Source organism: Oryzias latipes, chromosome 2 (assembly GCF_053564925.1).
Source record: "Oryzias latipes strain Hd-rR chromosome 2, Olatipes_Hd-rR_3.1".
In the NCBI taxonomy this organism is placed as follows: domain Eukaryota; kingdom Metazoa; phylum Chordata; class Actinopteri; order Beloniformes; family Adrianichthyidae; genus Oryzias; species Oryzias latipes.
Window position 1 is genome coordinate 46,297,966 of NC_136238.1, and position 12,655 is coordinate 46,310,620.

At 40.6% G+C, this 12,655-nt stretch overlaps 1 protein-coding gene across 2 annotated transcripts in view; it reads left to right on the plus strand.

The window, feature by feature from the left end:
* The first annotated feature begins 631 nt into the window (after positions 1-631).
* LOC144989338 (uncharacterized) overlaps positions 632-12,655 on the plus strand; it is a 118,594-nt gene continuing 106,570 nt past the window's right edge. For both annotated transcript variants that reach the window (XM_078941585.1, XM_078941589.1), the window contains exons 1-2: positions 632-1,309; positions 8,461-9,675. In XM_078941585.1, coding sequence (XP_078797711.1) covers positions 9,489-9,675 — 187 coding nt within the window. In that variant the 5' untranslated portion in view covers positions 632-1,309; positions 8,461-9,488. The remainder of the gene's footprint in view (positions 1,310-8,460; positions 9,676-12,655) is intronic.

Sequence of the window (12,655 nt, forward strand, 5' to 3'; positions counted from 1 at the left end):
GTTTTATAAATGAGGCCCCTGGACATAAACTGTTCATTCTGTCATTCCTCACCAGAAACTGTGCCTCATCTTTTTTGGTTTTGCTCCTTCACTCAACTATTTTGTAAAGATTTGATACATTTTATAAGAACTCATCTATGTGTAGATTATAGATCATTTTATGAGCATATTATTTTTGGATATTTTACACAAGAAAAACTTAATGCAGATAAATTATATGTAGTTAATTTACTCATAATTATGGCTAAACACTTTATACATAAGTGTAAATATTCCAACAAGAAACCAGTGTTTTATGTTTTTCAGAAAGAAATGGTGTTGTATGTGAACAGTATAAAATCCTCCACTAACAAAAAAGCTGTCAGAACAGTTGAAGCTTGGTCTCTCCTGAAACTTTAACAGATTCCTTTGCCTTTATTATTTTTGTTTTATTTTTGCATAACCAGTTTTACATTGTTATTATTATGGTTTTTGTTTTTTGTTCATTCTCCTGGCAAACGTGAATATTGTATTTTGCACAGTGTGGAGTTTTGTTTTTGGTATTTTGTATGTGCAATATTTGTTAATAAAGTTTATTAAAAATAAAATCATTAGCCGGAACCGGAAAGCACGTCCCGTTCCCACGTCTCCATTGAGGTTGCTCTTTTTCTGGTCGAAAAAGATTAGTGACAGAATAGTTTTGTTTAATGAAAACTGCCACTTTTTCTTTTATTTGCCAGTAAGGGTGAAAAAGAAGCGATTTCATGCCGCCATCGACATCATTATGTGAGCGACAGACACACTCCAGACCAGCTGGTGGCGCTAAAGCACCATGACGCTGTTAGCCAAACAAAGAGGAAGAACAGCACGAGGCGCTAGCAGCGTTAGTCTGTTAGCAGGCTAGCAGCGTTAGCTTGTGTTGAGAGGTCGGTGGTGTTTTGTTGGGACGTTTGTGAGGTTTTTGGACAGAAAGGACGATACGTGGTTCGTGTGGGACTCTCAGCATTTTCCAAAGTGTCGTAAATGAGTGAAGAAGTGTTGAACGGAAAGACAACGTGGATTGCTGTGATTGTGAGACTAGCAGGTGATCGATCGGAGCTGCAGTGAAGAGGACGGCGGTGTTTGTGGGAGTTGGAGCTGAAGATCGGAGCAGGAACCATGTCTTCCCTTCAGTCTCTGAGAGAGTTGATCAGCGAGCGACTAGCTGCTGCTGCTGAAGAAATCTGCAGACTCTGTGAAGGAACCATCGTCCAGTACGAGGAGGAGCTCTGTCGTCAGCGCAGACTGCTGGATGTCATCTGGAAACCACAGCTGCAGCTCCACCACATAGGTATGTCACCTTCATCACACAGACAGAGAAGCTCTTAGTTCATCTCTCACTGATTTCTCCTTCAGATTTGGGTTTTATTGAGTCTTTATCAGCAGCTGATTCCCTCAGGTTTCTTTAGTGGATATCAGGGGTTTGACCTTTTCCTAACACAGTTGGGACACAAGACAAAAGATTTTAAGGCCCAGTCAGAAAAAATGTGACCACACATGATAGAACAATTCTGAACAAAATAAAAAAAAAAATAGCTCAATAGACTTAAAGTTAAGCAAGTTATATTGTTTTGTGAATAGAAAACAATGGGAAAACTTGGTAATTACAGGAACAAAACATTAAAATGAGCAAAAATGTTATTTTCTTCTAGATATCACATCTTCCCTATTTTTGTTCCAAACACTCCAATTTTCACAGGACATTCTTAGGGTGCTTCAGCAAGTTTTAACATTTTTTAACTGATTAATGTAATTAGTGTTATTCATGTATTGGTACATTTATTCAACATTTATGTCATTTTTTTTCCTTCTCTAAGGCAATTTTAGAGAGTAAAACACACACATTTCAAGTGAATAAACCTTTGCTTTTTAGTTTCATTAGCCATCATCCAAACATCCACAATACTCAATAACGCAGCAACAGTCAGGAGCTTTCAATGATTATCTCCAGACCTCCATCCATCAGTTTGTAGCTCTACACAGCTTCATCTCCTTCATAAATTACATTAACCCAGGATGGAAGTCCAGGAACTTGGGAAATAACTTCTCCAATGTAGACTTGACCATCTGCAGATGAGTGGCGTACTCCTTTACCTGGTAAGGATGGGACGGTCCTTTTTTCTTGGGCACACTTGGAGACACTGAGAAGAACCTGCAGCCACAGCAGATTGAATGAGAAACATCAAGTTATCTTTAAGTTCAGTCCATGGCTTACTTCTAGCTTTCCCTGTACTGTCTATTCTGGAAACAATGAAAACATCCTTCCTTCCCCTGGGGTCCTGCTGCAGCACTTCCTGCTGGAAATGAAGCTGATTTGTTAGAGCTCTGAATCTCTCAGCATCACCGTCACACTTCTCCATGTTACTATCATCTTTCTCTGATTGCCAAAGACCTGCATCAGTGATTATTTCAGTCAAGTTGTTCTTCTTTTCAAATGTTTTCTCCTGCTTTCTGCCAAAGCCTCCACTGCTTTTAGTTGCTTCTCTTCATGGCTCTCTGTGATGCTGGCCTCCCTTACTTTGGATTTAGCCTCCAGCTCCTTTCTTCTTTTTCCTACATCACCTAGTAGTTGTTCCAGCTTTTCAGGAGATAACTGAGACATCCACTCTGATGTCTTATTGTAGGAGGACATCAGATATGCTTCATTTGTAACAGCAGATGCATTAGGCCTATGGTGAACAAGATGGTCTAACACACTGAATATCCTTTCTGGATCCTTGTTGTGTTTTGGAGCTGCTTTAGTTCATCTTCTCACATGCTCTCCTGCATCCCAAAATTCCCCCCAGGAAGATGTTCCTTGACAGACTTTTCCTAATAAGTTTTGAGGGCCAGCAGTACTGGTTGGAGCAACTGACCACAAAGTTCATCATAATCACTTTTCTTGGTGAGAGATTGAAAAACTTCATCCTTTTCAATGAGGTGGTCTGGAAACAGACGTTCCTCCTGCATGAAGGCGAAGAGAGAGTCTTCATTCTCAGAGTCCTCTCCAAGGAAATCGACCAAACTTTTGTAGTAGGTGTTTAGGTCAAGGATGTGTCCATCTCCTTCTGTTAGACGCCACAGTGGAGGGGTGACAAGTGGAGCCCTGCACAGGACTATTGTCTTCATCCCGCCTGCACCCGCAAAACTCTGAGGATTTATTCCCGCACAATAACAGAGATGCATTGATTTTGTATCGTCTCCTGTCCTGCAGGAAAAATCCACGTATTTGTAATGATATTATTACAGAGATTCATGCCCCTCCAGCCTCATCTTTTCATGCATTCCTCTTTTGTGTAATGTGCAACTTAATTATTAAATCTATTTTCACTAATATGTTGTTCACTGAAGGTCACACGTTCCCAGATGTTCTTAGGGAAAGTGGGTTCTCCTCAGCTCAGGGAGGTTCTGATAGAGTGATGTTTGGCATTTCAGGTTCTGATGGTTTTGGAGGAGGTTCTGCCTTCGGTTTGGATTTACGGAGAGTTTTACGGTCAGCCTGCAGCTTTGCTCTGAAACGGTGAAAGAGAAGAAAACTCTTCTTCATGTTTGCTCTTTCCACCTTTTTTCATGTCTCTCCATTCAGCAGCAGCTCACTGACGCGTAGACTTGATGACTTTTGAGTGACGGCTCAGAGGGATGGGATTCTGCTTCTTGCTGTAAAATGTGACAGTCTTTAATGATCCTCCCGTGTGTGCGTGAGTCCGCACGCAGACACAGCCTGAGGCGCTGAACCAGCTGGTAAAGATGCAGGTCAAAGTCATTTGAATTTATGGAGGAAAAAATAACATTATAATGGTTCAACAGAGCTGAAAATCTATGAATCCATTTTTTCCTGACGGAAAAATACTTTTTTTAGCTTCTCCTCTGATGACCGTATTTTGTGCTCTCGTATTTCACGCGGGGGAAAAACTCTCAGCTCCAGAGGATATAAACAGGTGAACAGCTAGAGAGTCGTGGGAGGGGCTTTGGCTTCAAACTCTGTCAGAGATGGAAACACGGCGTCAGATTCAGACACAGCTTTCACTGCAGGAGTTGAAGCAAAGACTTTCTCTGGGATGATTTTATGAACTCAAACATGGAAACATGATCACTAGGGATGTAACGATACGCTAAAATCTCATTTCGGTTTGATTCAGAGTTTCTTAGGACTCGGTTCGATACGTATCGGTTCGGTACTGCTGTTTATCAAATCTGCCTGATATGACCTGCTATTTTATGAACTATTATTTTAAAGTTATTTATTGTGTGTGTTTTGCTGCCGGACACCTACATTTCTCCTTTGGGAGGAGAAACACTCCTATTGTGTATAAATTATTCATATGTACTCTAAACAAATTAATGTTGTTTACAGTGCACAGTGGTGCAGCGGTAGGGCGGTCGACCCATGATCATAAGATTGCAGGTTCGATTCCCGCCTTGCACGCCCATGTGTCGAAGTGTCCTTGGGCAAGACACTGAACCCCACCTTGCCTCTGGTGGGAGGTTGGCGCCAGTGTTCGGCAGCGGAGCCGCCATCAGTGTGTGAATGTGTGTGTGCATGGGTGAATGGGACTGTGACTGTAAAGCGCTTTGGGCCTTCGTAAGAAGGTAGAAAGCGCTATATAAGTATACGCCATTTATACGCCAATGTATTCAGATGTTTTCAGGACACATTTGACCCTAAGTAACTATTTCTAGTATTTTTCCAACTTCAATTCTGGTGCTTATCAGTGTTACTAAATATTGTCTCTAAAAATGACCATTAAAATAAACTCAATTATTTTACTTACATTTTTAACTACTTACTCCCATGTTATCTTTAAAAAACGAACATTAAAAAACATGTTTGGCCTTACTTTTTGAGTCCATGTGTTGATCCTTCTCCACAATAATCTCTATGATCTGTTGGAAAAGTTTTCCTTATATTCCTTTAGTTTATTTGAGTTTCTCAATCTCAATGGAGAAAGACGTTCTTAGTCTGTTTCTATGGCAGCAGTGTAGCTACAAAGCAGCTGTCAGCCCACGTCTGCCCCCTGCCTTTCTGTGGGCGTACTGCAGCATTTTGACCAACGTCTCTGTTAACATTGAGCCCTATAGTCAGACATGAGGCACAGCAGCTCCAGAGCCTCACCCGGAGTTTCTGTATTGTCTGTGATCGCGAGACACTCAAAATCAGCGATTTTAACCTCAGAAACTGTGAATAACTGAGCTACACAAACTGAACGCACGCTCACACACGCGGCAACACCCCCCCTCCTCCTACAGGCGCGCGAGTGCAGAAACCATTGAGAGTCTCGGCGGAATACCGCAAGTAACATTAGTTCCGCCTCGGCGCAAAGTTAATACATTTGGGGGGGTAAAAAATAAACAAACCGAAAAACCGAAATGGTACGAACGTGAACCGAACCGAAAGTGCCGTACTGAAACGGTTCGGTCCAACTACGTGTACCGTTACACCCCTAATGATCAAGTAGAACTCTTCAAAATAATAAACCTGATCTCTCCACATTCTCCGTGTTCACCATGCATTGATACACACATGGCTCCATGCAGCGATCAGACCATAACTTTAGCTGGTAGCTCCGCCCACACCCGACCGCGGTATCAGGCTTTAAAGAACACACTTTCTAAGAGGCGGGGCGGGGCGTTGCACACCCCCAACAACAGGTTAGATGACAGAGGCCATTAGGCGTCTCTGCCTGGTGCGTTCAATGAGCTTCAGTACATTAGACTCCAACAGCATTAACCTCTCTCAGCTGTTTATTTTCCTCCAAAATACTTTTTAACTTGTCTGACAGTTCATGTCATCCCTCACATTGCTCCTTTTCTTCTGCTTCAAATTGGAAGCGTGCTATCTTTGATTTTAATCTGCTAGACTCCAATGATAACCTTTTTACAGCATTTTTTCTTCTTCTAGCTTTTCTGTGAGAGACTCATTTTCAGTTTCAAGATGCTTTTTTCTGAACGTAACTCCTTGATATTTTCACTCTCGTTTTTCCCGCCGTTCTGCATTTTTGGTTTTGTTGGGTGATTGTCTCTCCTTTTTCAGCTGGGCAACCTCTTTTGCTAACTGCTTATTGACATCCTCAAGGTTAAAATATTCCCATATCTATAGAATTATTCCTTTCTGTTGACCGCTGGCCAAGAACATTTGGACGAATGTATGGTCTCAAATTCCATTCATCAAGATTGCTGTTTTTCCCAAAATCTTCTTTTTCACAAAGGAGTCTCTTCCACTTCCTGTCCAAGTTTTTCTCTTTAATATCTGGTGCGTTTTCTGGGATTAAACATCTCAACACCTGAGGGCATCTTTGTTTGAAGATGTCAACCCTTTCTTTTTCAGTTGGCTTAGTAGAAAAATGTTCCTATTGCAGATCTGCCTTGGAGCTCTGACAGTTTGCTGCTAAGATTCCCTCTGACAGATCTACATGCAGCCCTGATGAAGCCATCTGAAAAAAGACTAACATTCCTTCAAAAATGGCTCAAATCAAGAAAAAAAAAAACTTTCAAACGTTTTCTTATATTTGCCATTTCTTCTTTTAATATTACCTTTAAATCTTTGAGAAGATGAAGCCACTACCACACCTGGCAGGGAGAAGTTTAAATAGTCTTGTTGATTCTTGAGTCCCAACAAAACATGCCACTCACAGAAAAGTGTCACTAAGATTAAAAGTAATCAGTTAGATCTGAAGTAACTGGGAATAATGGCTTTGTGTTGTTGCATAAATAATTACTTTGTGGGTGTATTTTTGCTTTGATACATAACTTTTTAAAAACCATGGTGGAATCAGAACATGGGATTTTGTTAAAAAATGTCATTACATTCTGCCTGTACTTTCACACGGTTAAATTAAATGGCACAAAAATTGTAAATAGCAAACATTTTTACCTACATTAACAGGTAACCCTTAATAAAAAAAAAAGTGTTTTTCTAGATATTTTCTGACAACTCTCTAAAATCGGTGATCAGTTTAACTTTGCTCTTGTAGTACAGTTTTACTGTAAAAGTGAGAAAAATAATACTGTATTTTCCGGACTATAAGTCGCACTTTTTTTCATAGTTTGGCAAGGGGTGCGACTTATACTCCAGAGCGACTTGTATTTGAAATAAATTACATTGTTGAATAATTTCACATGTTCGTTATTTTCACTGACAACTGCAAGAGGGCGCTCCAGGCTCGGAGTGGTACTTAGTGGTACTTTCATACTGTCAAGTGTGTTTGTGACCTGCATGCTCCCACACTTAAATACAATTTATTTTAATTTAAGTAGTATTTTACTAATAATTATCTTTTTTCAGGTTAACAAATATGAATCATTTTAATACAAACATTTGTATAACATTTTAGAACATTTACCGGCAATTATTTGTTTTTCTTTTAACCCAGTACAACAACATGACATATTAAAAAAAGGAGTCCAGCATTGAGCTTACCAGTAGCCCTTTAAAGTCCAAGTCCCACTCACGCAGTGGTTTTATGTTAATAAAGCAGGCACATACTCAGTTTGTTGTGTGTCACGTAGCTATTTAGCCTGTTCTCTAACCCCCTGTTATTTTAAGTTGCCTTTCAAGGTGAGATGTATGTTCTTGGTCTCAGATTTTTTAAATAAATTTCCCATCAAAGTGCGACTTATAGTCCAGTGCGACTTATCTGTGTTTTTTTCTACTTTATAATGCATTTTTGGGCTGGTGCGACTTATACTCCGGTGCGACTTATAGTCCGGAAAATACGGTAATATGCCTCTTTTGGCAAATGATCACTCATTGTCGATTATTAACATAATTCTTTTAGATGTTTCTATAGAGAATTGAGTCTGTAAAATCGAATTCCAGGGGTTTTCTCAATGTTTAGGGTGGGCTTTGGGAGATTTTAATCACCTTGTAAGTTTCATGAAGCTGGGAGATCGACCCAAAATCAGAAAAAAAGCTGCGGTTGGATCACAAAAATGTCCAGTAAATACACTTTACTTTTCTGAATGAAAGTCTGAGTAGACGCTATTCCAAAATGCACCGCGATGCATTTATTAACTACATAAACTTTCCAATGCGGAAACCAAGTTTTTCAATGGCAGACTGAACATATGCGAACGGTATGCACAGTGACACGCTTTGCTGTCCCTACTGTTATTCTCTTTTATGGTAAAAACCACGAGACACAATTTCGCACACAACCTATAGTTTGGCAGACATTGTGTGCCAAAATCTACTATTTAATAATTCACGGTTTTTAGGAAAATGAATTTTTTTAGACTGATTTCCATGAAATTTCACACACAGTCCGCTAATTTCAGTCTTCAAACACCTCAGGAGTTTTGTCGAACTTTGACCTCAGGAAGAAGCCACCATCTTTGATTTTTAAAAACAGCACCTTTAGTATCAGATACCTACAAGAACTTGTCGTTGGGATTTTTATTGATTGTCTCGTAACTTTTCAGGCATCAATGGCAAGCTGTTGTTTCTCTTTCGGCTTTTCCCATCAGGGGTCGCCACAGCGAACGAGTCGCATGGTAAACTTGGCAATGTTTTACACCGGATGCCCTTCCTGACGCAACCCTCTCAAAGCAACCGCGCTTGGGACCGGCACAGAAGTAGAGAAGGGAACAGGGAGCAGCCCGGAGTCGAACCCAGGTTTCACGGACGGAAGGCGCCGCAAACCAGCACGAGCTAAACCGGCTCCCACTAAACCGGCAAGCTACTGTTGTAAACCACTAAGTTGTAGATTTTGAACGTGTGGCTCGCAAAAGGGGCATACTCATATTACTCCTTTATTTTCAGTTTGTTTTTCTGAGTCAGTTTATGATGCTGATAGCTATGCTAGCACTTGTAGCCACATTAGCATAACTAGCATAGTCAGCATAGTTAGTATCTTAATCATTGAGTGCTTCTGAGTTAGTTGAGAAGGAAGGGTTAAATGTGCATAGTGGCTGCTCAGGAAGTGGGGTTTGGTCAAAGATGGGTGCTAAGAGTGGCGGTGGTGTCTAGACTCAGGCGGCGAGGACGACAATGGGGCATAGATGCAGGTAGTGAGGGCTGGTGAAGCATAGAGGTGGGCGGTGAGGGCAGGTAGAGCGGGCAATACAACACCACTCACAACTTTAATTTGCAATTTCATATTCTTAAAAGGATTAAGAAAATTAATTTATTTCCATTCAGCAGGTTATGGACTGACAGCTCTTCTCGTAGGGGGGAGGTAGTTGGGGCCTTTTGTAAAGCTGGGATACAGAGAGAACTTTTTATTTAAACCACTTCATGACACCCTTACAAGGAAGTTTACGTTACAAACAATGGTCCTTCAGGGGCTCCTCCTCCAAATATCCTGAAAGAGACTATTAAATTTGTATTGGCGTTTTTACAATACATTCCTCAAAACATAAAAAAGGCGTCTTCTTTTGTTTTTGCAGGCCTCCCCCAGCATTGGCTGACTGAAGAGGACAGTCTCTGCAACCCACAAAGGAACTTCAGATTGGAACCGGAGGAACCAGTTTTGAGGGTTCAGTTGGAGCTAAAGATGGGAGCAGGAACCATGTCTTCCCTTCAGTCTCTGAGAGAGTTGATCAGCGAGCGACTAGCTGCTGCTGCTGAAGAAATCTGCAGACTCTGTGAAGGAACCATCGTCCAGTACGAGGAGGAGCTCTGTCGTCAGCGCAGACTGCTGGATGTCATCTGGAAACCACAGCTGCAGCTCCACCACATAGGTATGTCACCTTCATCACACAAACACAGAAGACCTTTGAGCTCCATGCTCTTCTTTATAGGGACCCGTCTGTCACTCAGTGGTGGTTCTACACTAACTTACTTCCCGGGCGAGTAACCCCCTCTCCCCCCGCACATATAGAAGTTTGATGACTTCCTTTTCTGTTCTCTATCTTTATTTGTCCATTTTACACACAAAAAATCATAATTTCATAAACTACATGGGTGTCACACTCCGTCACACAGGCGGCCTAAATCCAAAACACGCTTTGAGTTTTGGGCCGAACAAGAAACATTTACTGAAAACACTAAAACTAAACTTTTAAACTGAACTGAAAATGAATAAAAACAGAAAGGAATATCAATCCAGAAGAAATCAAGTTAAACCTTAAATAACATATAATATTTTGCTCTCCATAAAAATACATTGTCAAAACTATACAAATATGAACATGCTGCAGAACAAAGCCTGGAGATACAGGGGTTGACATAGCCCAGAAGTTTGCACTGGGCCACAGGGCCAGTAGTTTTTGAAAGTTACTGGCCCTGCCTGAAAGTTACTGGCCCGACACCGCGCACAGCGCGACCCGCCACCCGCCACCACAGGCGGCACCCAAGCGATGGATGCCGCAGGCGGACGCAGAAAGCACCACAGGTGCTTGCAACTTTAGGAGGGTCCGGGGACATGCCCCCCTGGAACTTTTTCAAAATATGGTTCAATTTGGTGACATCTAGCACTTATTTATATACTTTTCAATGACTGAAAATAGAGCATATCAAACTTAAATCTGCTTTAGTCTGTTTCAGATTTTTTGAAGAGAGCACTGCAGTGTAGTAGGTAACACCAGTTCAGAAGTTTTCATGCTGCTTCTAATCACTGCTATTTCACATTTGTTCCTAATCAATAGTTAAGAAGTTTTATTTACTTTTTTTGCTCTGACTGCCTTGAGGTTCTGCTTTTTGTTACTGTTGCAAAGTTACATTTACTTTTTAGTTACTTTAGTTACTTAATTAAATTAAATAATTGAAAAAATTAAATAAAATTAAATGGCTGAGATCATTCAGCTAACTAGAAATACTTACTGCTTACAGTGTTGTAAAGAAAAACAAAATTAAGTACTTTGACATTGTACTGCATTTGAGTCTGAGATTCAGGTATTTGGAGTTGCCTTTGATTCTTTGACATTCAGCTTAAAGCTTAGTGCATACAGTTTCATCTACAATGCATTCATTAAATATCCTGCTGTCCATACTACTGACAGAGTGAACACTGTTCGCTGTTGCGGAGCGTGCGCACCACGTGACCAAAACAATCATGGCGGATGTTAAACTAAAAAAAATAGAGCAGGGATGAAGGCAAAGACAACAGAAATTCATCTGATTTCAGAACAAATCACCTTCCATTGTGTTTGAATTTGAATGGTTCCTTTTGCCCAGTTCTCTCTCTCAAACTCTCAGTCCCTCTGCTATGATGAGAGTGAGGCACCTTCTTATATACATCTTTTGCCACTCCCACCTAATTAGGCACTCTACTCAGAAAAAATTAAAGAAAATTAAATTACTGAGATCATTCAGCTAACTAGAAATACTTACTGCTTACAGTGTTGTAAAGAAAAACTAAATGAAGTACTTTGACATTATACTGCATTTGAGTCTGAGATTCAGGTATTTGGAGTTGCCTTTGATTCTTTGACATTCAGCTTAAAGCTTAGTGCATACAGTTTCATCTACAATGCATTCATTAAATATCCTGCTGTCCATACTACTGACAGAGTGAACACTGTTCGCTGTTGCGGAGCGTGCGCACCACGTGACCAAAACAATCATGGCGGATGTTAAACTAAAAAAAATAGAGCAGGGATGAAGGCAAAGACAACAGAAATTCATCTGATTTCAGAACAAATCACCTTCCATTGTGTTTGAATTTGAATGGTTCCTTTTGCCCAGTTCTCTCTCTCAAACTCTCAGTCCCTCTGCTATGATGAGAGTGAGGCACCTTCTTATATACCTCTTTTGCCACTCCCACCTAATTAGGCACTCTACTCAGAAAAAATTAAAGAAAATTATTCTCAGGAAATATTTCATATGTCCTTCAACATTACAAGTCAATAATGTCCTTCATCACATTTACTTTAGCCACACATAATTCCCCTTAAACTATACAAAGAAAAAACAAGAAACAAAAACAAGATAAATTAAGAAAAGCTGTTTCATAAGATCAACAACAATATATAAACAAACAAACAAAAAAACAAATCCCTCGGTTTGGCTGTCAGTGGAGGGGGCGTGGCTAAGACGCCGCTGGTGCTGAGCTGCTGCTGGGCTGCCGTGAGTAAGCGTTTCTATGTATGTGTATGCCGAAAACTACTGATGAGTGTGCACCCGAGGTCTAAACTGTAAAAATGAAGGGTGAATTGTAAGAAACTATGGTTTCACAGCGAAAAGGTTTGATTATGACGTGGACGCGCGCACCAACCAGTGTGTGTGTGTGTGTGTGTGTGTGTGCTCACGGTGTTCGCTCAGAGAGAGGGAGCCGCTCCGTCACAGCGATGAAGACAAAGTAAATTTACACGTTTTCGCAAAATATACTTTATTGAAAAAGGTGAAAAATATATTAACCGTTAGATATTTTAGTGGCCCGAGCAGACAAGTGAAAAATAAAATCTTGTGGTCCGTACTGCTCGAAAAACAGGACCGGGCCAGCGGACAAACGGCTATGTCGAGCCCTGAGATATGATCACTTTTAGCTCTTATAAAACATTAAAAACTTAACCATAGAACTCATCACTGGGATTACTTCAAAAATATTTGGCATTTTCCTAATTTTGTGCAATACCAACAGTAAAAACTCAGCTCTTAGAGCTAATGGAAGAATTTCAAAGATTTCAGGTTAAAAACGAGCAACGAGAAAACCGGGTGGACATTCTGGAGAAAAGACTGGACGATGTGGAACAACAAGTAAGGATGAATAATGTCATTCTC